Consider the following 18,989-nt stretch of genomic DNA (forward strand, 5'->3'; position numbering starts at 1 on the left):
ACCGCGCCTGTCCTTCGTGCTGTGCGGATGTGTCTTGTTGCTTTGCATCGAGACTCGTTGTGAGCTTGTAGATCGTCTATTTTTTTTTACAAGTAGCCGAGAGCATATCGGTTTATAAGGTGCTCATGAGGCCTTTAGTCGCTTGTTTTCCTAGGCATGTTTGCTTATTTCTCTCTCAAAACCTGCAACACCGAACGATGCCTGTTGGGATGTACAAGCCATTGGTTAAACAATGCTTTGTTAGTTTATCTAAACTAATGGATCGTGTTTTTCTAGCAGCATGCATTCATAATCTAAACTTAAGTGTGTGAATGTCTGCTGCTAGAATGCTCCATAGTGATTGTATCTGAGGGAAGTGTTAGTCCTCCTCATGCAGGCCCTCCAGCAGACACGTGGATCCCACGCTGGGTGAGATTGATAGTACTTTAAACATGTTATGTAAATGTTTTTACCGATGCATGTAACTGTGTAAAAAAGTATAATGTTGTCTTGTCAGTTATGATGAAATCTAAACTGAACTAAGCTGGAATTACCGGCAGATTGTTTAGTGGTGACTATTTGGTTTTCTGAACACTAGAAGATGGTGACAAGACATCGTTCTGCAATATTAAGTGTGTGTGTGAGGACTTTTCTAACTCGTTCTCAATCTGTTAAATGAATGGTCATTCCTCAGGTGGAGTTGGCCTCGCCCTGGAGCTGCTCTTCTGGTCTAACGCTGACAATGGCTGCCAGCCTGTCTCTAGTCTTAAGGCAGTGGTTCTCAAACCTCAAGGACCCTGAGTGTGGAACCCGCTCAATGAACCCTGGCCTGAGGGTCCCTGGACCTCACTTTGAGAACCACTGGTCTAAGGAGACATCACATCTAAGGTTAGTCTTGAACTGTCTGCAATGAAATGTTAATATTGCAGATGTTTCAGTGATGAAAACTGGAATAGGAAGTGCCATCTTATGCGACAACTGACGATATTCCTACATTTTCTGAGTACTGTGCTAATAAATGCTATAAATGCCAGTCATTATTGAAGTGTTTCATAAATATTCTTGTTTTAATAGGTATAATGCTGCCTTAAGAAGCTGACTGCATTTGCCCACAGAGGTAGGTTCATTGTATGCACTCACATACAATAATAACATTTAAATCTTCATTGTTGTGATGAAACCTAAACTGAATAAGCTGGAATTACCGTCAGAATGTTTAGTGGTGATAAAAGGTTTTCTGAACCATTTGAGATGTTTTGTCAGCATTTTTCCTGAAATGATTTCCATGAGTTCACCCTGTGAACACTTGTGTTTCTCCAGGCTGGTGCTGCTGACCCAGTGCAATGAAAGTACGGAGTTGTGAATGCTGTAAGTAAATTAGATTTTTCTTTGTTAAAATTTAGCATAATTTGTCTTGTCAAATATGATGAAATCTAAACTGAAATAAGCTGGAATTACCGGCAGATTGTTTAGTGGTGACCATTTGGTTTTCTGAACACTGGCTGACAACTTTGCCTTCTGCTCCTTATCTGCATAAAGCCTTTTGAATGTCATTAATTCTCAATCTGTTCTGTTTCTATAGGTCAAGCTGTGCCTGAAATCACTAGAAAGGAGCATGTGTTGGTCTATGCACAGTAGGTAGGTTCATGTTGAGTTGACTGTCCTGAGACATTTCTTTTGGCAAATTTGATCTCTGCCTCCCATGTGTGAAAAGATCTGGCTTGCTTAAGGGCCCAAACTTATTATGGGGCTATTTTGGGGGGAAATATAAAAGAAATTGCAAATCTATAACGAGCTCACAACAAAACATGTCATGACCATAGGCTATTTGTTCAAAGCTTAAGTGGTGAACATGGGGGGGGGGTTCCCTGCTTATTTGACATTTCTAGGCGTTAGGTCATATCAACAGATAATGTTTAATAGACTGCTGTAGTTCGCTTAACCATAAGGTGGTATAACAATGTCCTGTTCCGGGTCTACAAACTGACTTAAATGGTGTCTTAAATGAATAAGACTAGTCAGCCAAATGGGGCCATCTTTTCACACAATGTTGTTGGTTAAGGGGCTTCTTTCCCTAAATGTTGCTTAAATAAAGCTTTGTCGGTGATGATAACTTGAATAGGAAGTGCCATCCGATGCGACAACTGACGATTTTCCTCATGTACTGAGACTTCAAAGCTTGACACATTCACATTCAACTTTAGAGTGAACAAATGGACCTTACAGGTCGACAATTGTAGTTAAATTAACAGGAATGTACTGCGTACTTAATCAAAACCAAGTGCCCACTTTACAGCTGTTCTGTCTTCCTTTTTTAAAGGTGTGATTCAGCGCTCCATATCAACTGAAGTTTGCTGAAGGGAGATTCATTCAGGTATGTGGTGCTTAAATGAAACTGGGGAGTAATTGGGAAGTGGCCACTGTTGACTGTTGTGATGAAATCTAAACTGAAATAAGCTGGAATTACCGGCAGAATTTTTAGTGGTGACTATTTGGTTTTCTGAACATTGGATGGTGACAACTTCGCCTTGTGCAATATTATCTGGATAAAGACTTATGAATGTCTAATTCCCAATCTCTTGTTTCTATAGGTCAAGCCGTGTTCCTGAAGTTAACTAGAAAGCAGAATGTGTTGGTCTATGCACAGCAGGTAGGTTCATGGTGACTGCTTCTGATACACTAGTTTTGGCAAGTTTGATCTCTGCCTTCCATTGTGTGAAAAGATAGCGTTTCTATTTTAGGGCTCCAACTTATGATTATAGGAACTTTGGGGAGGGGGCAGATTTTCAAAAATGGGAAATCTAAACTAGCTCACAACAAAACGTCACGATAATGGGCTGTTTTTGCCTTGTTCAAAGCTTAAGTGGTTAAACATGGTGGATTTCCCCGCTTATCTGACATTTCTAGGCTTGAGTTCTTATACCAACAGATAATGTTTAATAGACTGCATAACTAGTTCCCTTTTCCATAAGGTGGTATAACAATGTCCTGTTCGGGTCTACAAACTAACTCAAATGGTGCTCTAAAAATGAATAAGACTAGTCCGCCAAATGGGGCCATCTTTTCACACAATGTTGTTGGTTAAGGGGCCTATTTCCCAAAATGTTGCTTAAATAAAGCTTTGTCGATGATGATAACTTGAATAGGAAGTGCCATCCGATGCGACAACTGACGATTTTCCTCATGTCCTGAGACTTAAAAGCTTAACATTCACAGAGTGTACAAATGTAACAAAATAGACCTTTCAGGTTGACAATTGTAGTTGAATTAACAGGAATTCAATTAGTGTAGTTGATAAAACTTTAAATTGCCCACTTTCATTTACAGTTCTGTTCTGTCTTCCATTTTTAAAGGTGTGATTCAGCGCTCCATATCAACTGAAGTTGAGATTTCACTGATTCAGGTATTTGATTAAACTGGGGGGGTAATTGAAAAGTGGCAACTGTTAACTGTTGTGATGAAATCTAAACTGAAATAAGCTGGAATTACCGTCAGATTGTTTAGTGGTGAGACTCGGTTTTCTGAACGTTAACAAGGAAGCAGCACTTAAGATTGTTGCCTGTAAAATGATCGATCAGAATTTGACTCTGAACTCTTTCCATAGATCGGACTTCTGCCAAGGTCAACCTGGTGAAGACTATGATGTGTGCACGTATCCTGTTCCTCACAAGGCATATTCGGAAGATGTGTTGTCAAAGCCTGACCTGTCACCTGGCCTTCACAGCCACAGGGAAGAGTGCCCTTCAATCATCAAGAAATGGCAGACCACTTAAGCCCTATAGTGGACAAATTGCAAAAGTAGCCTATCTACAACTGTGTTCAACATAGACAGCCTAGCACTAGACCAGACAATTTGCAAATTTACTTTTGGTACCGGGAAATCAGATTGAAATGCTGCAGGAGGTTCAAACCTCCTGCAGCATTTCAAATGCAGAATGTCTGTCTTGAACAGTTGTAGATGGGCAACTTTTGCAATTAAAACGGGGTTATGTAAATGTGCAGCTTGACCTGTTTGGTGTAGCCTACGCTACCACCCACTTGATTTATAACTTGGTCACTTTTGAATGTTGAAGGGATCAATGGTGTGTAATTCTTGAGAAATTTACTTGATACAATAATTAAATAAAAAAAGTATTTGACAGAATCTAGTTTGTGGTCAGGTTTTTATTAATTTGTTGTATTAAATGATCAAAAGTTAAAAATCCTCGCAAGAAACGCAGGAAAAAAATATTCTGATGACTCCTGCACTGGGTCTCTGAATGGTGGGGGAGAAATGTCATATTTTATACTTCGTATTGATAAAGGGGTGCAAAAAATGGCTAAACCTACAAGCTCCTGACACCAACATTACTGTGAAAAATGTCACATGACATGCCCACAATTGGGGCTCTTGGTTGAAAGTGATTATAAATTTAACTTAAGAAAATTTAACTTAAGAAGCACTAACACAGGCTTGTGACTAAATGCATTGGCACAAAAGTATTTTTTTCCATAAGTTTTGGACTGAATGTTTCTGTAAGTCTATAAAAAAGCAAGCATATTGTACGTCTATTGCCTATGAATGGATATTAAGTTTGGAGAAACAACGGTGAGTATGGGAATATGTGTCGGACCTTCACACGTGTTTGTAAAGTCTAAACGGTGAAAATGAGGTGTCAGCAGTTATCTTGTCAAGCAAGATTCTGTAGTGCATGCCCAAACCTTTCCAAGGACCCCAAATCGCCCTGGCACCCTATTGCAAAATGGCTTAAAAGCCCCAGACCTTAGCAAAAAGTGCCTCTGCAAGCTTGTTGTGAGCTTGCAGACTGCCAGTTTTTGAAAATAATGACATGCCCAAAATAGGGATGCCAGGTCGAACGGGGTGAAAGTGCTGTAGTGGGGTTTCTGGGTATTAAATTAGAGTCCCATGTAGATAATGGTTGGATTTATACGAACCTGCCTACGTTTTTGTCTTTGAGGATGTGCCTCTGTTTCTGGGGCTGATCTCAGACCTGTTTCCAGGGCACTTGTCATTCTGCAGGGTATAACAAGCGCCCTCCGTGCTCATCAAGGTCAGCAAGGTTTATTTTTATAGGCTTGATTGTCGCTTTGAAATAAGTGACCTTCAACGGGAGAAAAAAAAAAGAGAAAAGATGACTTCTTAACTTAAAGAATTTCCTGCTCAAACCTCACAGGCCTCTCTTCTTGGTTCTCACTCGTCTTTCCTCATGATCGTTCCCCTTAGCCATGGATATTTGGCCACTCCTGGTCACACTGTGTCTCTCAATGGCATCTTGACTAACAGCTTTCACCAATATTTCCAAAGCTCAGGAGAAATAAGTTGAATATGTTCAAATAAATGTATTAAAGTAACCATACAAACCTGCTGAATGATAAAAGGGAGGTATGTCCTTTTAACAGGAATAACATTGGTGCAGGTGGCCAGGTCAGTCCCTAGGTCTTCAAGTCTATTTATGTGCCTTTTTGTGATTTCATGCTTTTCTTTTTGTGATTGAATGCAAATGTTACCTTTGCCTTCATTTCCACCGATTGGTGGCCTAGATACTATACACTCCTGGCCAGAATGCCAGGTTGGATGTTAAGTCATCGTTATACTGTCTTTTATATAATTTAATATTTTGTTTTAGTCACTAATGTTACTACTTCTCTGAACTTGTTCTGTACCCCATCTTTACTGTGGTGCGGCGATGACTGTCTGTCTATCTATCAATCATTAAAGTTATGTCACCCTTAGGCAAATGTTGACATGGATGTTTTAAAGGACTTTCTTCATCTCATCGTATAACACCAGGACGAATGCACCACCCATGCCTCGGAAAACATTGGACAAGGCTCCCTTGAAGAAAGCGTTGGCACCCTCGTCACGTGCAATCTTTCGCCAGCAGTCAATGGTCCCAGTGTACATAATGTCAGCTGCTTTGCGCCCAGACTGCATCATCATGCGCCTACGGACAGTATCTAAGGGGTAGGACACCAGGCCGGCAACGGCGGTCACAGACTGGGCGATTGCCCAGCTGACCAAGATGTGTGTGTTCTTGGGATCCGGAAGCATACCCTTGGCTGTGTCATACATGCCAAAGTAGGCGGCCCTGTAGATGATGATGCCCTGCACGGAGACACCGAAGCCCTTGTACAGGCCTTTAGGACCGTCAGACTTGGAGATCTTCGCCAGGCAGTCTACCAGGCCGTTGAACTCTCTCCCGGCGCCGGCCTTGCCAACGTCGGCGGCCAGACGGGTTCTGGCAAAGTCAAGTGGGTAGACAAAGCACAGGGACGTGGCTCCAGCCGCACCACCGGAGGCCAGGTTGCCGGCGAAATATCTCCAGAACTGGGTGTTCTTGTCTACCCCATCGAGGAAGACCTTCTTGTAATTGTCCTTGAAGGCAAAGTTGAGAGCCTGGGTGGGGAAGTATCTGATGACGTTGGCGAGGTTCCCTCTCCAGAAGGAGAGGAAGCCCTGCTCCTTGGGGATACGGACAAAGCAATCTATGATACCCTTGTACTGCTGATCTGCTGCGATCTGCTTGCTGACATGCTGGACCTGAAGGAGGAGCTTCACTCTCTCGATGGGGGCGACAGCGGTCTTAGAGATGGCAGCCGAGACGCCACCAGCCAAGAAGTCCTTGGCGAATGATACAAACGTTTCATTCATGGTTGTAAAGATGTTTCCGAGACGTTCTTATATTCTATATAAGTGAATATAGATATTACGACCAGCTACAGGTACTGCAGACAGCATGGATGCACACAGACAAGAGAAAGACAAGAGTGGGAGCATGCTTTTAAACCTAGCTTCCTCAGATCTCGTCGTCTGCGTCGTCTGCGTGATGTCAAATATGACATCTAATCATGCAGTCTTGCCCAGAACTCTGTATCTGCCTGCCTGCCTGTGTCCCTTTTATGCCCATATATGGATATCCCTGATGTCATCATACATGACATCAGCCGGTGATGCCATCATAGTACCGATGTCATAGAATGGCCTCCAAGTACTACTGCAATGGGTACAACAGGTACTTTGACAATGGGTATTGCATAACTGGAGAGGCATGATAGTATGCGCATTCTGACAGGCATTGTTCCCAATGGGCTAGTAGAAGCTCAGATCAAAGTATACAGTAACATAATGTCATATGTAAAAGCTGTGATCAAATTATACAATAACACAACATCATATAAAAGCGTATATCAAAGTATGACAAGATTAAATAGTGCTTACAACCTCTGCCACTCCCTATTCCCCTCTCCTCAGTGCCTTGATGCTAGCCCCTTTCGGGACCCTGTTTACCTTTTTTGTATTTGGGAAGGCGGTATACCAGGGTCCCTTGTTGGTTAGAACACGCTCTCTCGTACCGGCGGCTACCACTGTCTGGTCTCGGGCGTACAGCTCGTCGCTTAGAAGTTGCAGAGATTTCTCAAAGGTACCAACAAGAGCAATACTAACACGCGAGAAAGCGGCATCAAAAAGCGGGGATCGGCGATGCCGTTTAACATTTTTAATAATTTAGTAAACCTTAAGCTCCTTTCTCACACTCTGCTCCTGCAGCTCCACTTCCCATGTCCCGCCTCCCCGCGTTGTGATTGTCATGCAAGCGTGTAGGAGCTCGCCAATCAGAGGCAGTAACGTAGGACGCGCAGCTTGTCAGTCACCGCGGGGAGGCGGAACATGGGCAGTGGAGCAGAGTGTGAGAAATGAGCTTAAGGTTTACTAAATTATTAAAAATGTTAAACGGCATCGCCGATCCCCGCTTTTTGATGCCGCTTTCTCGCGTGTTAGTATTGCTCTTGTTGGTACCTTTGAGAAATCTCTGCAACTTCTAAGCGACGAGCTGTACGCCCGAGACCAGACAGTGGTAGCCGCCGGTACGAGAGAGCGTGTTCTAACCAACAAGGGACCCTGGTATACCGCCTTCCCAAATACAAAAAAGGTAAACAGGGTCCCGAAAGGGGCTACCTTGATGCCTGAGTTGATGCAGCTGTGAGTCCCACCTGAGACTGATCTGAAGAACGAGCTCCAGACTATTTCCACACACACTGCCTGGCTGTGTTTGTTTCTGGTTTATAGTTTGCGTGCCAGGGTTTTTCAGTTGGTTGTTTGTATGTCTGAGCAGTGTCTCAGTTGTAGTTGAGTTTGTGTATGTGTCTGAATATGATGTGTTTTATATTATTACCTTTTCAGGCTTTTCTTGCCTTTATTGATAGCTACAGTATAGAGAGACAGGAAACAGGGAGAGAGAGTCAACCGGGCACCAGGACTCGCTGTCAGGCATCAGAGCCTATGTGGTACTTACCTTAACCACTCCGCTATCGGCACACCCTAATATTGTATGTTAAGTGTGTTTACTAAAGTCTACGTCAAGTTAAATCTGTTTCTCCTGAGTTTGAAGCCCTGACAGCTTGCGTGTCATTGTTGGCGTGTAATACTGTCATTGCTTTACATACATCTAGAACATATCTGTATGTATTTGACAATACAGATGTTATGTATGCATCCATTTGAGATGTATAGACTATCATAACCATTTTCCCCAAAGGGAACTTCAGTTATAGTAGTTGAAATTCTGTAAACAGATTTATTGATGTAGATTAATGGGGGGAAATTAATGGCAAAACAGTTTAGGCCCTTTGTGGGTGCAGTGAGGGCTAAGTATGCTGAGGGGCCAACAGTTTGCCAATGAGCAAATTCTTAGGGGCCCTGTGTGGGGATAACCTGACACCGTCAAATGGAAGAAAGCTTGCGACACACATTTTGTTTCACAGCGTACTTGCATCTGAGACTCCGGGCGCAGAATCGATGACAGACAGTTTTTCTTTTTTTCAAGCTACTAGGCAGGTGATTGGATGATCCCGCCCCTAGCAGCCGCTGATTGGTTCGGACACGCAGTGTTCGGCCATCTCTACTCCCTTCGCAATCCCAGACCTCCCTGAAATCAAATGCAAATGAGATTTCCGGAGGGAGGGGGTTTACCAGGCTAGTGTGGGGAGCCCACTGGGGGCCTTTAGACCAGCCCTAAGTGGACCTGTACAGAGGACGGAGGCTGTTAGAGAGAATTCCGTTGTATCATGTATGTATCATGGTCAGTATCTTGACAGTATCATGTCATTATCATGGTCAGTATCATGACAGTATCATGGTCAGTATCTTGACAGTATCATGGGCAGTATCACGACAGTGTCATGGTCAGTATCATGACAGTGTCATGGTCAGTATCATGTCATTATCATGGTCAGTATCATGACAGTATCATGGTCAGTATCATGGCCAGTATCATGGTCAGTATCATGACAGTATCTTGGTCAGTATCATGGTAGACTGGTAGTATCATGGTCAGTATCATGGTCAGTATCATGTCATTTTCATGGTCAGTATCATGTCATTATCACGGTCAGTATCATGACAGTATCATGGTCAGTATCATGTCATTTTCATGGTCAGTATCATGACAGTATCATGGTCAGTATCATGTCAGTATCATGGTCAGTATCATGTCAGTATCATGTCAGTGTCATGGACATTGGACAATATCACGTCATGGTCAGTATTACTGGTCACTTAACGCTCAGGTCCTGGACCTGGTGAGACGGAGGAGGAGCCCGGCCAGGAGGCCATCCACAGAGCCTAGTCCCTCCACGTGCCAGAGTATCTCCTCTCCCCCAGTCCCGGCAGAGTAGTTCCGGACAAGTGGATTGAGTGGCCCTGTCTTTCCCTATTTAGGACTGACCGTGGGTAGCTACCTGGGACGTAAGTCGGGGCTTGATCAACCCTGGCTGGGTCACCTGGGCGAGGGTGTATGTTGCGAGACCCGAAACATCCTATGACCCCAGGCTACAACACTGATGATACGTCCCAGGTGCATCCATGTGATGTTTTTTCGTTACAGTAAATACACTTTTTGTTACAGTAAATACACTTTTTGTTACCACCGCACTCTGACTCCTCTGGTGCGATATCCTTAGATCAACAACATTTATACAAAATAATGGGTCGCACTCAGAGTGTTTCTTACATGTCGAATGAACAAACGTTTCGGCTATTCAGCCTTCATGTCAGTATCATGGACAGTATCATGTCAGTATCATGGTCAGTGTGTATTTTTGACTTATTTTCTCCAAATGACTTGTAGTAACTCAAAATAATTACTTAGTAATAATAATTACAGACTTATTTAAAATAATGAGATATTGCACCTATTCTTGTCAACTAATTCTGAATTAACTATGAATTAGACCCATAAAACACCCACTTCTATCCCTACATGAAGCGGTGACCAACACTACACTGTGCCTGTACACTAACGTTTACAAAGTAACCTGTTTTAGTATTTTATTATGGTGTTATTGTATTATCAATGAATGACATTTTATCACACTTCCCTACAGGGTTCATAGTCTACCTTGCACCTTCATGAAACTTATGTAACATTTATCACACTGACCCATGCAAGCCATCGATGTTTAACATACAGTATATTTGTCTTGTGTTGAAAGAGAACTTATATCACACGAGATGTGCAGTGTATGCATTTATTAGATTTTAAAACAAATTCCTTCTTGATTTACAATTTCACAATTTCAGTACTGGATCTCAGACCTCATATTACAGAATAATTTGTTGTTGATAGAATAATTATATCAAAAGTTATAAAATTCATTATATAGTACAGTACAAGTCCTCAACATTAACACGATACAACATATTATTGTTATCACAATTGCTGAAATTATTTTAGTTTAACTTAAGGATAGATATTGTTATATTGTTCAATTTCACTGTCCTATAGAGTAGACCACAAGATTATGGATAAAAAAAAATGGCATTTCCATTTAAGAACCAGAGATCTTGTCTTCATCATCCTCATTCTCGTCCTCTTCATCATCATTTTGCTTTTCGTGTTACCTTGAGCTTCCCAGGTAAAATCTTCAGAGGGAGAGTGTGACCAGTGTAAATGTATGGAAAGAGTCTCTCAGTGAAAGTGTGTGTGAAGGTGTGTATGTGTGTGTTGGTATCAGGATCAGAGAATGACAGCTTTCCTTTGTTCCATTCCAGCTGGACTCTGATTTTCTGGGGGTTCTGTGTCACTGAGAGAGCAGTGACTGACCCTTCTGAGGTCAGTGCTGTGTATTTACCATTATGTAGTGTAATTCTCCAGTATGGTCCTCCTCTGTTACCCTTCCTCTGAAAAGACTCTGCTAACACACCCAGTCTCCAGTGCATATTGTCTCCAACCTCAACATCCCAGCTATGAGTTCCTGAGTTAAAGCCCTCAGAACCCATAACAATGTTATAGTGGTCAAACCTCTCTGGGTTGTCAGAAAGCTGCTGTCTTTCTCCACGACTCACACTGGTCAGATCATCAGAACAGATGTACCATGTACTGGCGGTGTTGGGGTCCAGAATGACAGGAGTGTAGGAGACAATGTCCTTCATCTTGTCCCAGACTCTGTAGGTCAGGTTGCCCAGGTGTTTGGCCACATCTATCAGTGCTCCTGAGACCAGCTGTGGGTCCTGCAGTGTTAACTGGACTCTTTCCACTGTGGACTTGTAGTTGTGCAATGAGATGTGTTCAGCTCTCAGCTCCTCTTCTAAGTCCCAGATTGAGAGTGAAAGGGTTGCTATCTCTCTGTTCAGACCCTCAATCTTCTCCTTCATCATCTGTGTCTTCTCCTCCTCTTCCTCTCTCAGTGCAGCGATGCTGGCCTCCTCTTCCTCTTGTAGAAACTGACGAAGCTTCTTAAACTGCTCCTCAATCTGCCTCTCTGTGTGCCGGGCCTGGACCGTAATGTGTTCTGCTGTTTGGTCACAGTTTGTTTTAAATTTATTAAAGACTTCCAGTTTCTCCAGTAAGAGCTTCAGTGACTTTTGGACTTCCTCCTTGTGATTCAGTGTAGCTTCCTCGATGGGTTTGAATCTGTGGTTGGTGTGTTTCTCTGAATGCAGACACACAACACACACTGGCTGTTGATGTTCCAGACAGAACAGTTTGAGTTTCTCAGCATGCAGACTGCAGAGAACCTCAGACCCTGTTGAAGCTTTCTGTGCTCTCTCCTGTGTGAAGGACTCACACAGGTTCTTCAGAGCCAGGTTACAGAGGGAGGAATCCATCGAGGATATTTGCTTACAAACTGGACATTCATTCATTTCCTTATCGGTTCCCCATTCCTTTAAGCAAGCTCTACAGACACTGTGACTACATTTCAGAATAATGGGATCTTTAAAGATGTCACAGCACACTGGGCAGGTGAGGTTCTCCTGAGATGCCTGGGAAGCCATTTTGTCTCTGAACGAAGCTACGCACACTCAAATCAGGTCAGTCGTGGTGGTAGCACTCTGTTGTCTAGAATGTTCGCTGAAGCTTACTTTCACTTTGAACCTTGGTTCTTGTAGAAGTCCCATTCAGCTGACAGAGTCAGTGTTACAGGTCCCAGATTTGAGACCCATATGCAGATAAGGTTTTTGCTGCTGGAAAGCCGTGGTAGGCCTGTTAAAACAGGAATAGAAGAATGAAGACACAATGAGACGATCTTTCTCCATTTAGCCTTCCTCAGCAGAATCCCAGGCATATTTATTGATTCACAGCCTGTATTAGCTTTTCTCTTTATATTGTTCTTTCCCTTTTCTCATCAATATTTTTACATAGTCACAATATTCTTTTCTTTACATCACATTTCAATGGGTTTCACTGTCACATTTAGTTATAATAACCAAATTTTTACCTAACATTTTAGTTACCTTCATATTCATCAGTTGTATTTGTTTTAACCAAAACCCAAAATTGCAAGGAATGCTCCTTTAAATGTCTGTCATAGACAGTAGTGCACACATTATGTAAATAACAACTAGCATCTTGCTACAAATATCTAAGCACCAGGTGAATATTAGTAGTGACTGAGTTTTTAAATAATTAGGCTTTGGAAAACGTTTTTTAGCTTAACTGGTTAAAGTGCATTAAAATATACAAAAACGTTTTAATTCAATAATACTGTTACCCAAAAATCGTTCTTAACACTACAGACAAAAATAGAATGATCTGGAGACCAAAAACGAAGTCTGCCTTGATTACAAACAAAACAAAGCAGATCCACCATTTTAGGAGCACATGAAAACAACATTTTGGACTAGGTCTCAAAACCACTCAAATTGACACTTAACTTCATAAAAAAACGATCTCAAATGAAAATAATAACTTCACCAACAACTGTATGCAGTTTATGACACTTTAGTGTTGTACAAACCTGTTAAAACAGGAATCAAAGAATGAAGACACATGAGACGATCTTTCTCCATTTAGCCTTCCTCAGCAGAATGAGGAAGCAATGTCAGTCCATTCAAATTGTGTCTCTGAGAAATAATCGCCACACTGCCCCCTAGTGGTGGCAACACTAGGAGAGTCCCACTGTGTGTAGTGTTACTTTGAACACTTGGATTCAACCAAGAAATAATTGTCTATTCTTGTCCATGCAGGTGCATATGAGAAACATTCTTTTCACAAAAATATAATCTTCAAAATAAAACAACCTAAATGTGAACATACATTTTGTGTGTGTCACATGTACTCCTTCTGAAGGTGAATAGGCTATTGTCAGTCTATGTGTGATGTGTGTGGGGGAGAGAGAGAGATAGAGTGTCGTCGTTGAGGACTGTATGGTTCAATTGCTCGGAGGGTCAGCTCTTTTATGTACGTGTTACGTAAGACCAGGGGTGTGGCGTGGTGGGAACCTCGTCTGTTTACTCTGTGTCTACTCATAGGAAGGTGGGTGTGAAAGTAGTATCTGAAATGCTCTGTATTTCTGACGCTACTTTGAACTTGAACACCATACTGGAAATGTATTTTATTTCATGTTTTTTAAATGACCATGAGAAGTATACATCAACAGAGGAGAGGTATAAACCCTGGATATGGTAGGAGGAAGTGAGTCTTGTGTATTAACAACACAAACCCTACCGTCCCTATTCTGGGAATAGGCAGACATTTGAAAACATTCGAGCATCACAATAGTTCAGGTAGGCACGGCAGGTCTCCACGCCCAGTCTCCCCCCCACCCCCCGCCTCACACACACACACACACACACACACACACACACACACACACACACACACACACACACACACACACACACACACACACACACACACACACTATCATTCGCAAATAAGTTAATACATATTGTACGTACACCCAAGGCAGTCAGACCGGTCTCTGCATGTTCAACCTCACCCAGCTCCCTTCATTCTCATTCACTATCAAGCTACTACCTCAATCTAAGGGTTCATTTAGGCAGTATTTTGTTAACCGGACACTGTTCACTCTCATACTTCATGCTCAGCATTGGTCACAGCTGTGTTCCTGTAGCTGTCTGTGATCGAACTCCCTCCACCTCCCCAGTCTCCTCCTGTGCCATTTAATGTATGATTCTGTGGATTGTATGATGTTATCTGTGTATCTTAACTCATGCCCTTGAAGTTTTCAATGTTATGTTCATGCAATAACTCTGTATCTGAGGCTCTGCTTCGGGGGTTAGTGATCTCAGATTCTCTGTCATAATTGCACAGATAATCTCTATTATTTTAGGAGCAGAGTCACATCAAAGTTTTATCACACTTGAATTTCCCTGCACTGTTCATAGTGTTCTACGTCGTACCTTGTAGCTTCATAAAACGTATGTAAATATTTATGTGACTTGTGCAAGCCATCACATAAAATGTTGAGCATACAGTATATTCATGTGATACAACTGAACTCATATCGCACAAGAGATGTTCATTGTTTTCATTTATTTGTTTAAAAGAAATATTCCTTCTTGTTCAATTTTCTTTGCAGATTCATAATTTCAGTACTAGATCTCAGACCAAAATGAATGGATTATAATACCAAATTCTTTGTAGTGGTTGATAGAATATGTCAAAAGTTAATAAATGGCTATAGCATTACACTTTCTACATGCTATGTGATACATTATTATACAGTACAGCACCCTTTGTCCTCAACGTGAACACATAATACACCATATTAGTGTTATCAGAATAATTATCGATATTATCATAGTTCAATTTATGCACAACAACAATATTAATAATAGTTATTATTATTTTTGGACGGTAGATATACAGTGATGCATAACAAGCATGACAGCAAGTTCATTATCTAGGTATGTTGATGACATCACAGATTAGAGTGTTTAAGATAGACTTGTTAGTTTTGGCTGTCCTAGACCACAATATAATATGGATTCTAAATTTGAGTAGAATTCCCCTATAAGAACCAGATGGCTTGTCGTCGTCGTCATCATCATCATCATCATTGTCTTCTTCTAGTGACCTTGAGCTTCCCAGGTAAAATCTTCAGAGGGAGAGTATCACCACCAGTGAAAATGTATGGAAAGAGTCTCTCAGTGAACGTGTGTGTGAAGGTGTGTATGTGTGTGTTGGTATCAGGATCAGAGAATGACAGCTTTCCTTTGTTCCATTCCAGCTGGACTCTGATCTTCTGGGGGTTCTGTGTCACTGAGAGAGCAGTGACTGGCCCTTCTGAGGAGTATGCTGTGTATTTACCGTTATGTAATGTTATTCTCCAGTATGGTCCTCCTATATTGCCCTTCCTCTGAAAAGACTCTGCTAACACACCCAGTCTCCAGTGCATATTGTCTCCAACCTCAACATCCCAGCTACGAGTCCCTGAGTTAAAGCCCTCAGAACCCAGGACATAGCGGAAGACATCAAACCTCTCTGGGTTGTCAGGAAGTTGCTGTCTTTCTCCACAACTCACGCTGGTCAGATCATCAGAAAAGATGTATTGTGGACGGGCGGTGTTGGGGTCCAGAATGACAGGAGTGTAGGAGACAATGTCCTTCATCTTGTCCCAGACTCTGTAGGTCAGGTTGCCCAGGTGTTTGGTCACATCTATCAGTGCTCCTGAGACCAGCTGTGGGTCCTGCAGTGTTAACTGGACTCTTTCCACTGTGGACTTGTAGTTGTGCAATGAGATGTGTTCAGCTCTCAGCTCCTCCTCCAAGTCCCAGATTGAGAGTGAAAGGGTTGCTATCTCTCTGTTCAGACCCTCAATCTTCTCCTTCATCATCTGTGTCTTCTCCTCCTCTTCCTCTCTCAGTGCAGCGATGCTGGCCTCCTCTTCCTCTTGTAGAAACTGACGAAACTTCTTAAACTGCTCCTCAATCTGCTTCTCTGTGTGCCTGGCCTGGACCGTAATGTGTTCTTCTGTTTGGTCACAGTTTGTTTTAACTTTATTAAAGACCTCCAGTTTCTCCAGTAAGAGCTTCAGCGATTGTTGGACTTCCTCCTTGTGATTCCGTATAGCTTCCTCAATGGGTTTGAATCTGTGGTTGGTGTGTTTCTCTGAATGAAGACACACGACACACACTGGCTGTTGATGTTCCAGACAGAACAGCTTGAGTTTCTCAGCATGCAGACTGCAGAGAACCTCAGACCCCGTTGAAGCTTTCAGTGCTGTCTTCTGTGTGAAGGACTCACACAGGTTCTTCAGAGCCAGGTTACTGAGGGAGGAATCCATTGAGGATATTTGCTTACAAACTGGACATTCATTAACTTCCTTATCTGTCCACCATTCCTGCAGGCAGGCTCTACAGAAGCTGTGACTACATTTCAGAATAATGGGATCTTTAAAGATGTCACAGCACACAGGGCAGGTGAGGTTCTCCTGAGATGCCTGGGAAGCCATTTTGTCTCTGAACGAAGCTATAGTCACACTCAGGAAATCAGCCAGCCAGTTGTGGTAGCACTCTGTCGTCTAGAATGTTCCCTGAAGTTTAGAGTCAGCAGCAGATTGAAGTCATCTGGGTCAGTACTCCCTCCTGTAGCTGTAGAAAGACAGGCTCAATGGAAGTTGTGTACTCCTTCTGATGGTGAATATTGTTGTCTGTCTGTCAGTCTGTGTGTGTGTGTGTGAGAGAGAGAGAGAGAGAGAGAGAGAGAGAGAGAGAGAGAGAGAGAGAGAGAGAGAGAGAGAGAGAGAGAGAGAGAGTGTTGTTGAGGACTGTATGGTATTAAATATAGCTCAGAGCGTCTGCTCATATCAGTTTATGTCACATGAGGTCAGGGGCTCAGGGAACCTCCTCTGTTTACTTTGTATGAACGCATAGGAAGGTAGGCGTGAGTCATCAATGCTCTGCATTTTGAACTTCAACACCATACTGGTTCGATGGAAATGTAATTACATTAACAAAACAATCCTGAGGAAGATCCTCTTCCAATTCATTTTTGCATCATGGCTATGACGAGTTGTGAGGCCTCCTCCTTCTCAACATTGTAATCTGCCGTGGTCAGTCAGCTCCTCATCAATGCTGGTGTGCGCTCCCTCTCCTGTGTTTGCCATTAAAAAGAAATACCGTGAGAAGTACAGACGAGGGCTTTCAAAACCTGGATTGGGTTAAAGAGAAGGTTTCTTTATTGTTATAAAAAAAAAATGTGCACGCACGCACACATGGCACGGCTTTTGTTGGTCCACTACTGTGTCCTGGCAGGTTTTTTCCAAGATTTGTTTGAAAATAGCCAAGCTTATTATAAGCTTAAAGTAGTTAACTGGGGACTGTCATCTGAAAATATTATGTGCCAGGGACCCCCATGCAAGATTTGTTTTGTGAAAATGATTTAAAGTGTTCCAAATGCAGATAAAGAAAAGCTGATATTTTCAAATAGCCGACGTATAAAGGTTTAAAGTGTTTACACTGATTTTGAGGCTATATTAACTTATTTTGCTGGGGAGCCCCTGGAACCCCATCAAGGACCCCTGGAGGTCCCGGTCCCCAGATGCCACTCTGAGAGCCACTTGTCTATTGGACTACCCTCTACATTGAAAAATTACGCTAAAGGGTAACCATGCATTGACACCGTGACACCAAGGGGTCCTGATTTTGTGTAAGCGATTCGGGTTGAGCTCGGGGCCACTAGTTTTGGTTCGCTCAGTGTCCTATATATTTATTTGCAAGGTTTTACAGAAAATGCATGATGTTATTATAATTCATGGCAGCCATAAATGAATATTGACTCATGTTTAGCAGTTCAGTTTGCCTGGGAGCTATCCAGTGCTGAAACATATATACTAGCTCTGTCAAATAATGTATAAAGAAAAATCACAGGAACTGTATAAGTTGCCCAGTGAGAGTCAACACGTCCAAGTATAATATATATTATCAAACCCTAATGGTTATTTAGGTGGAATGTAAACTTTTAAAACTAAAGGGAGAAGACGGCAACAATGGCAAATGAAAATATGGGAGTTTTAACAACTGATCTGCATTTCATGTGAAACTATAGAACTTGAACAATCCAAACATATTGCACTCTTTTGGATACTACAGTGTGCCACTGGAAGCTACTTTATTATGGATTAAAAATCACTTTTGCTTGGGATTGACTGCTGACTTTTGGAGAATGTTGAACTATTGAAAATCTATCTTCTGTAAAGAATAGAAAGGACTACAGTAGCGTAGTAGAGTAGGCCTACATAAGACTACTCTCCATGATATAATTATCAGTCCTATCTTGACTTCCCTGTCATGGTAAATCTGTCAGGAACACATCCATGAATATCCACATCTAGAGAGTCCCAGTTCAAAAGCATTCTGATAATTTAGCTGTTCTGCCATCTTGTGGTTGAATTCAGTACTGCTGCAGAATAAATCTGTGACCTTTGAGCACGAGTAAATGAAGATGAAAACTTCAAAGTCATAGCTCATAGGAGCATAACATTTGATTTCCAGTCAACAATTTCAGAATAGAAGTGTTGATCCTGCCAGGAATGGTGTCACCTTCACCACCTTCACCTATCCCATAACCCCGGAGGGTCGTTGGGGCACCACAGACGATCTGTAAGGAATGGTGTCATTTCCCCACAAAGTAGCAAATTATTAATACATTTTTGTAGAAGTGGGACATTTGAAACGTCATGTGTGTGTGTGTGTGTGTGTGTGTGTGTGTGTGTGTGTGTGTGTGTGTGCGCGCGCGCGTGTGCGTGCGTGCGCGCGCGCGCCGTAC

The 18,989-nt window shown here is 42.3% G+C and overlaps 2 protein-coding genes and 1 long non-coding RNA gene across 3 annotated transcripts; 1 reads left to right on the forward strand and 2 right to left on the reverse strand.

Annotated features, from left to right (window-relative positions):
- LOC308089876 lies at positions 1-4,101 on the forward strand. The gene is made up of 9 exons (XR_013933568.1): positions 1-408; positions 674-867; positions 1,054-1,096; positions 1,300-1,347; positions 1,562-1,617; positions 2,300-2,353; positions 2,571-2,629; positions 3,333-3,382; positions 3,584-4,101. It is a non-coding gene; the product is annotated as an uncharacterized lncRNA (long non-coding RNA).
- A 1,633-nt stretch (positions 4,102-5,734) lies between these two features.
- LOC308089868 (ADP/ATP translocase 3-like) lies at positions 5,735-6,631 on the reverse strand (the record flags this gene model as incomplete). The annotated part of the gene is made up of 1 exon (XM_080434816.1): positions 5,735-6,631. One exon carries the CDS (start codon positions 6,629-6,631, stop codon positions 5,735-5,737), a length of 897 nt encoding a protein of 298 aa, XP_080290942.1.
- Positions 6,632-10,489: 3,858 nt separating this feature from the next.
- LOC308090797 (uncharacterized protein) lies at positions 10,490-16,674 on the reverse strand (the record flags this gene model as incomplete). Its single annotated transcript, XM_080436060.1, has 3 exons — positions 10,490-12,276; positions 13,209-13,212; positions 15,298-16,674. 3 exons carry the CDS (start codon positions 16,672-16,674, stop codon positions 10,856-10,858), a joined length of 2,802 nt encoding a protein of 933 aa, XP_080292186.1. The 3' UTR covers positions 10,490-10,855.
- Between the last annotated feature and the right edge of the window lie 2,315 nt (positions 16,675-18,989).

The sequence above is a fragment of the Gymnoscopelus braueri genome (genome assembly GCF_963280865.1).
Source record: "Gymnoscopelus braueri genome assembly, chromosome: 8".
NCBI classification, from domain to species: Eukaryota; Metazoa; Chordata; class Actinopteri; order Myctophiformes; family Myctophidae; genus Gymnoscopelus; species Gymnoscopelus braueri.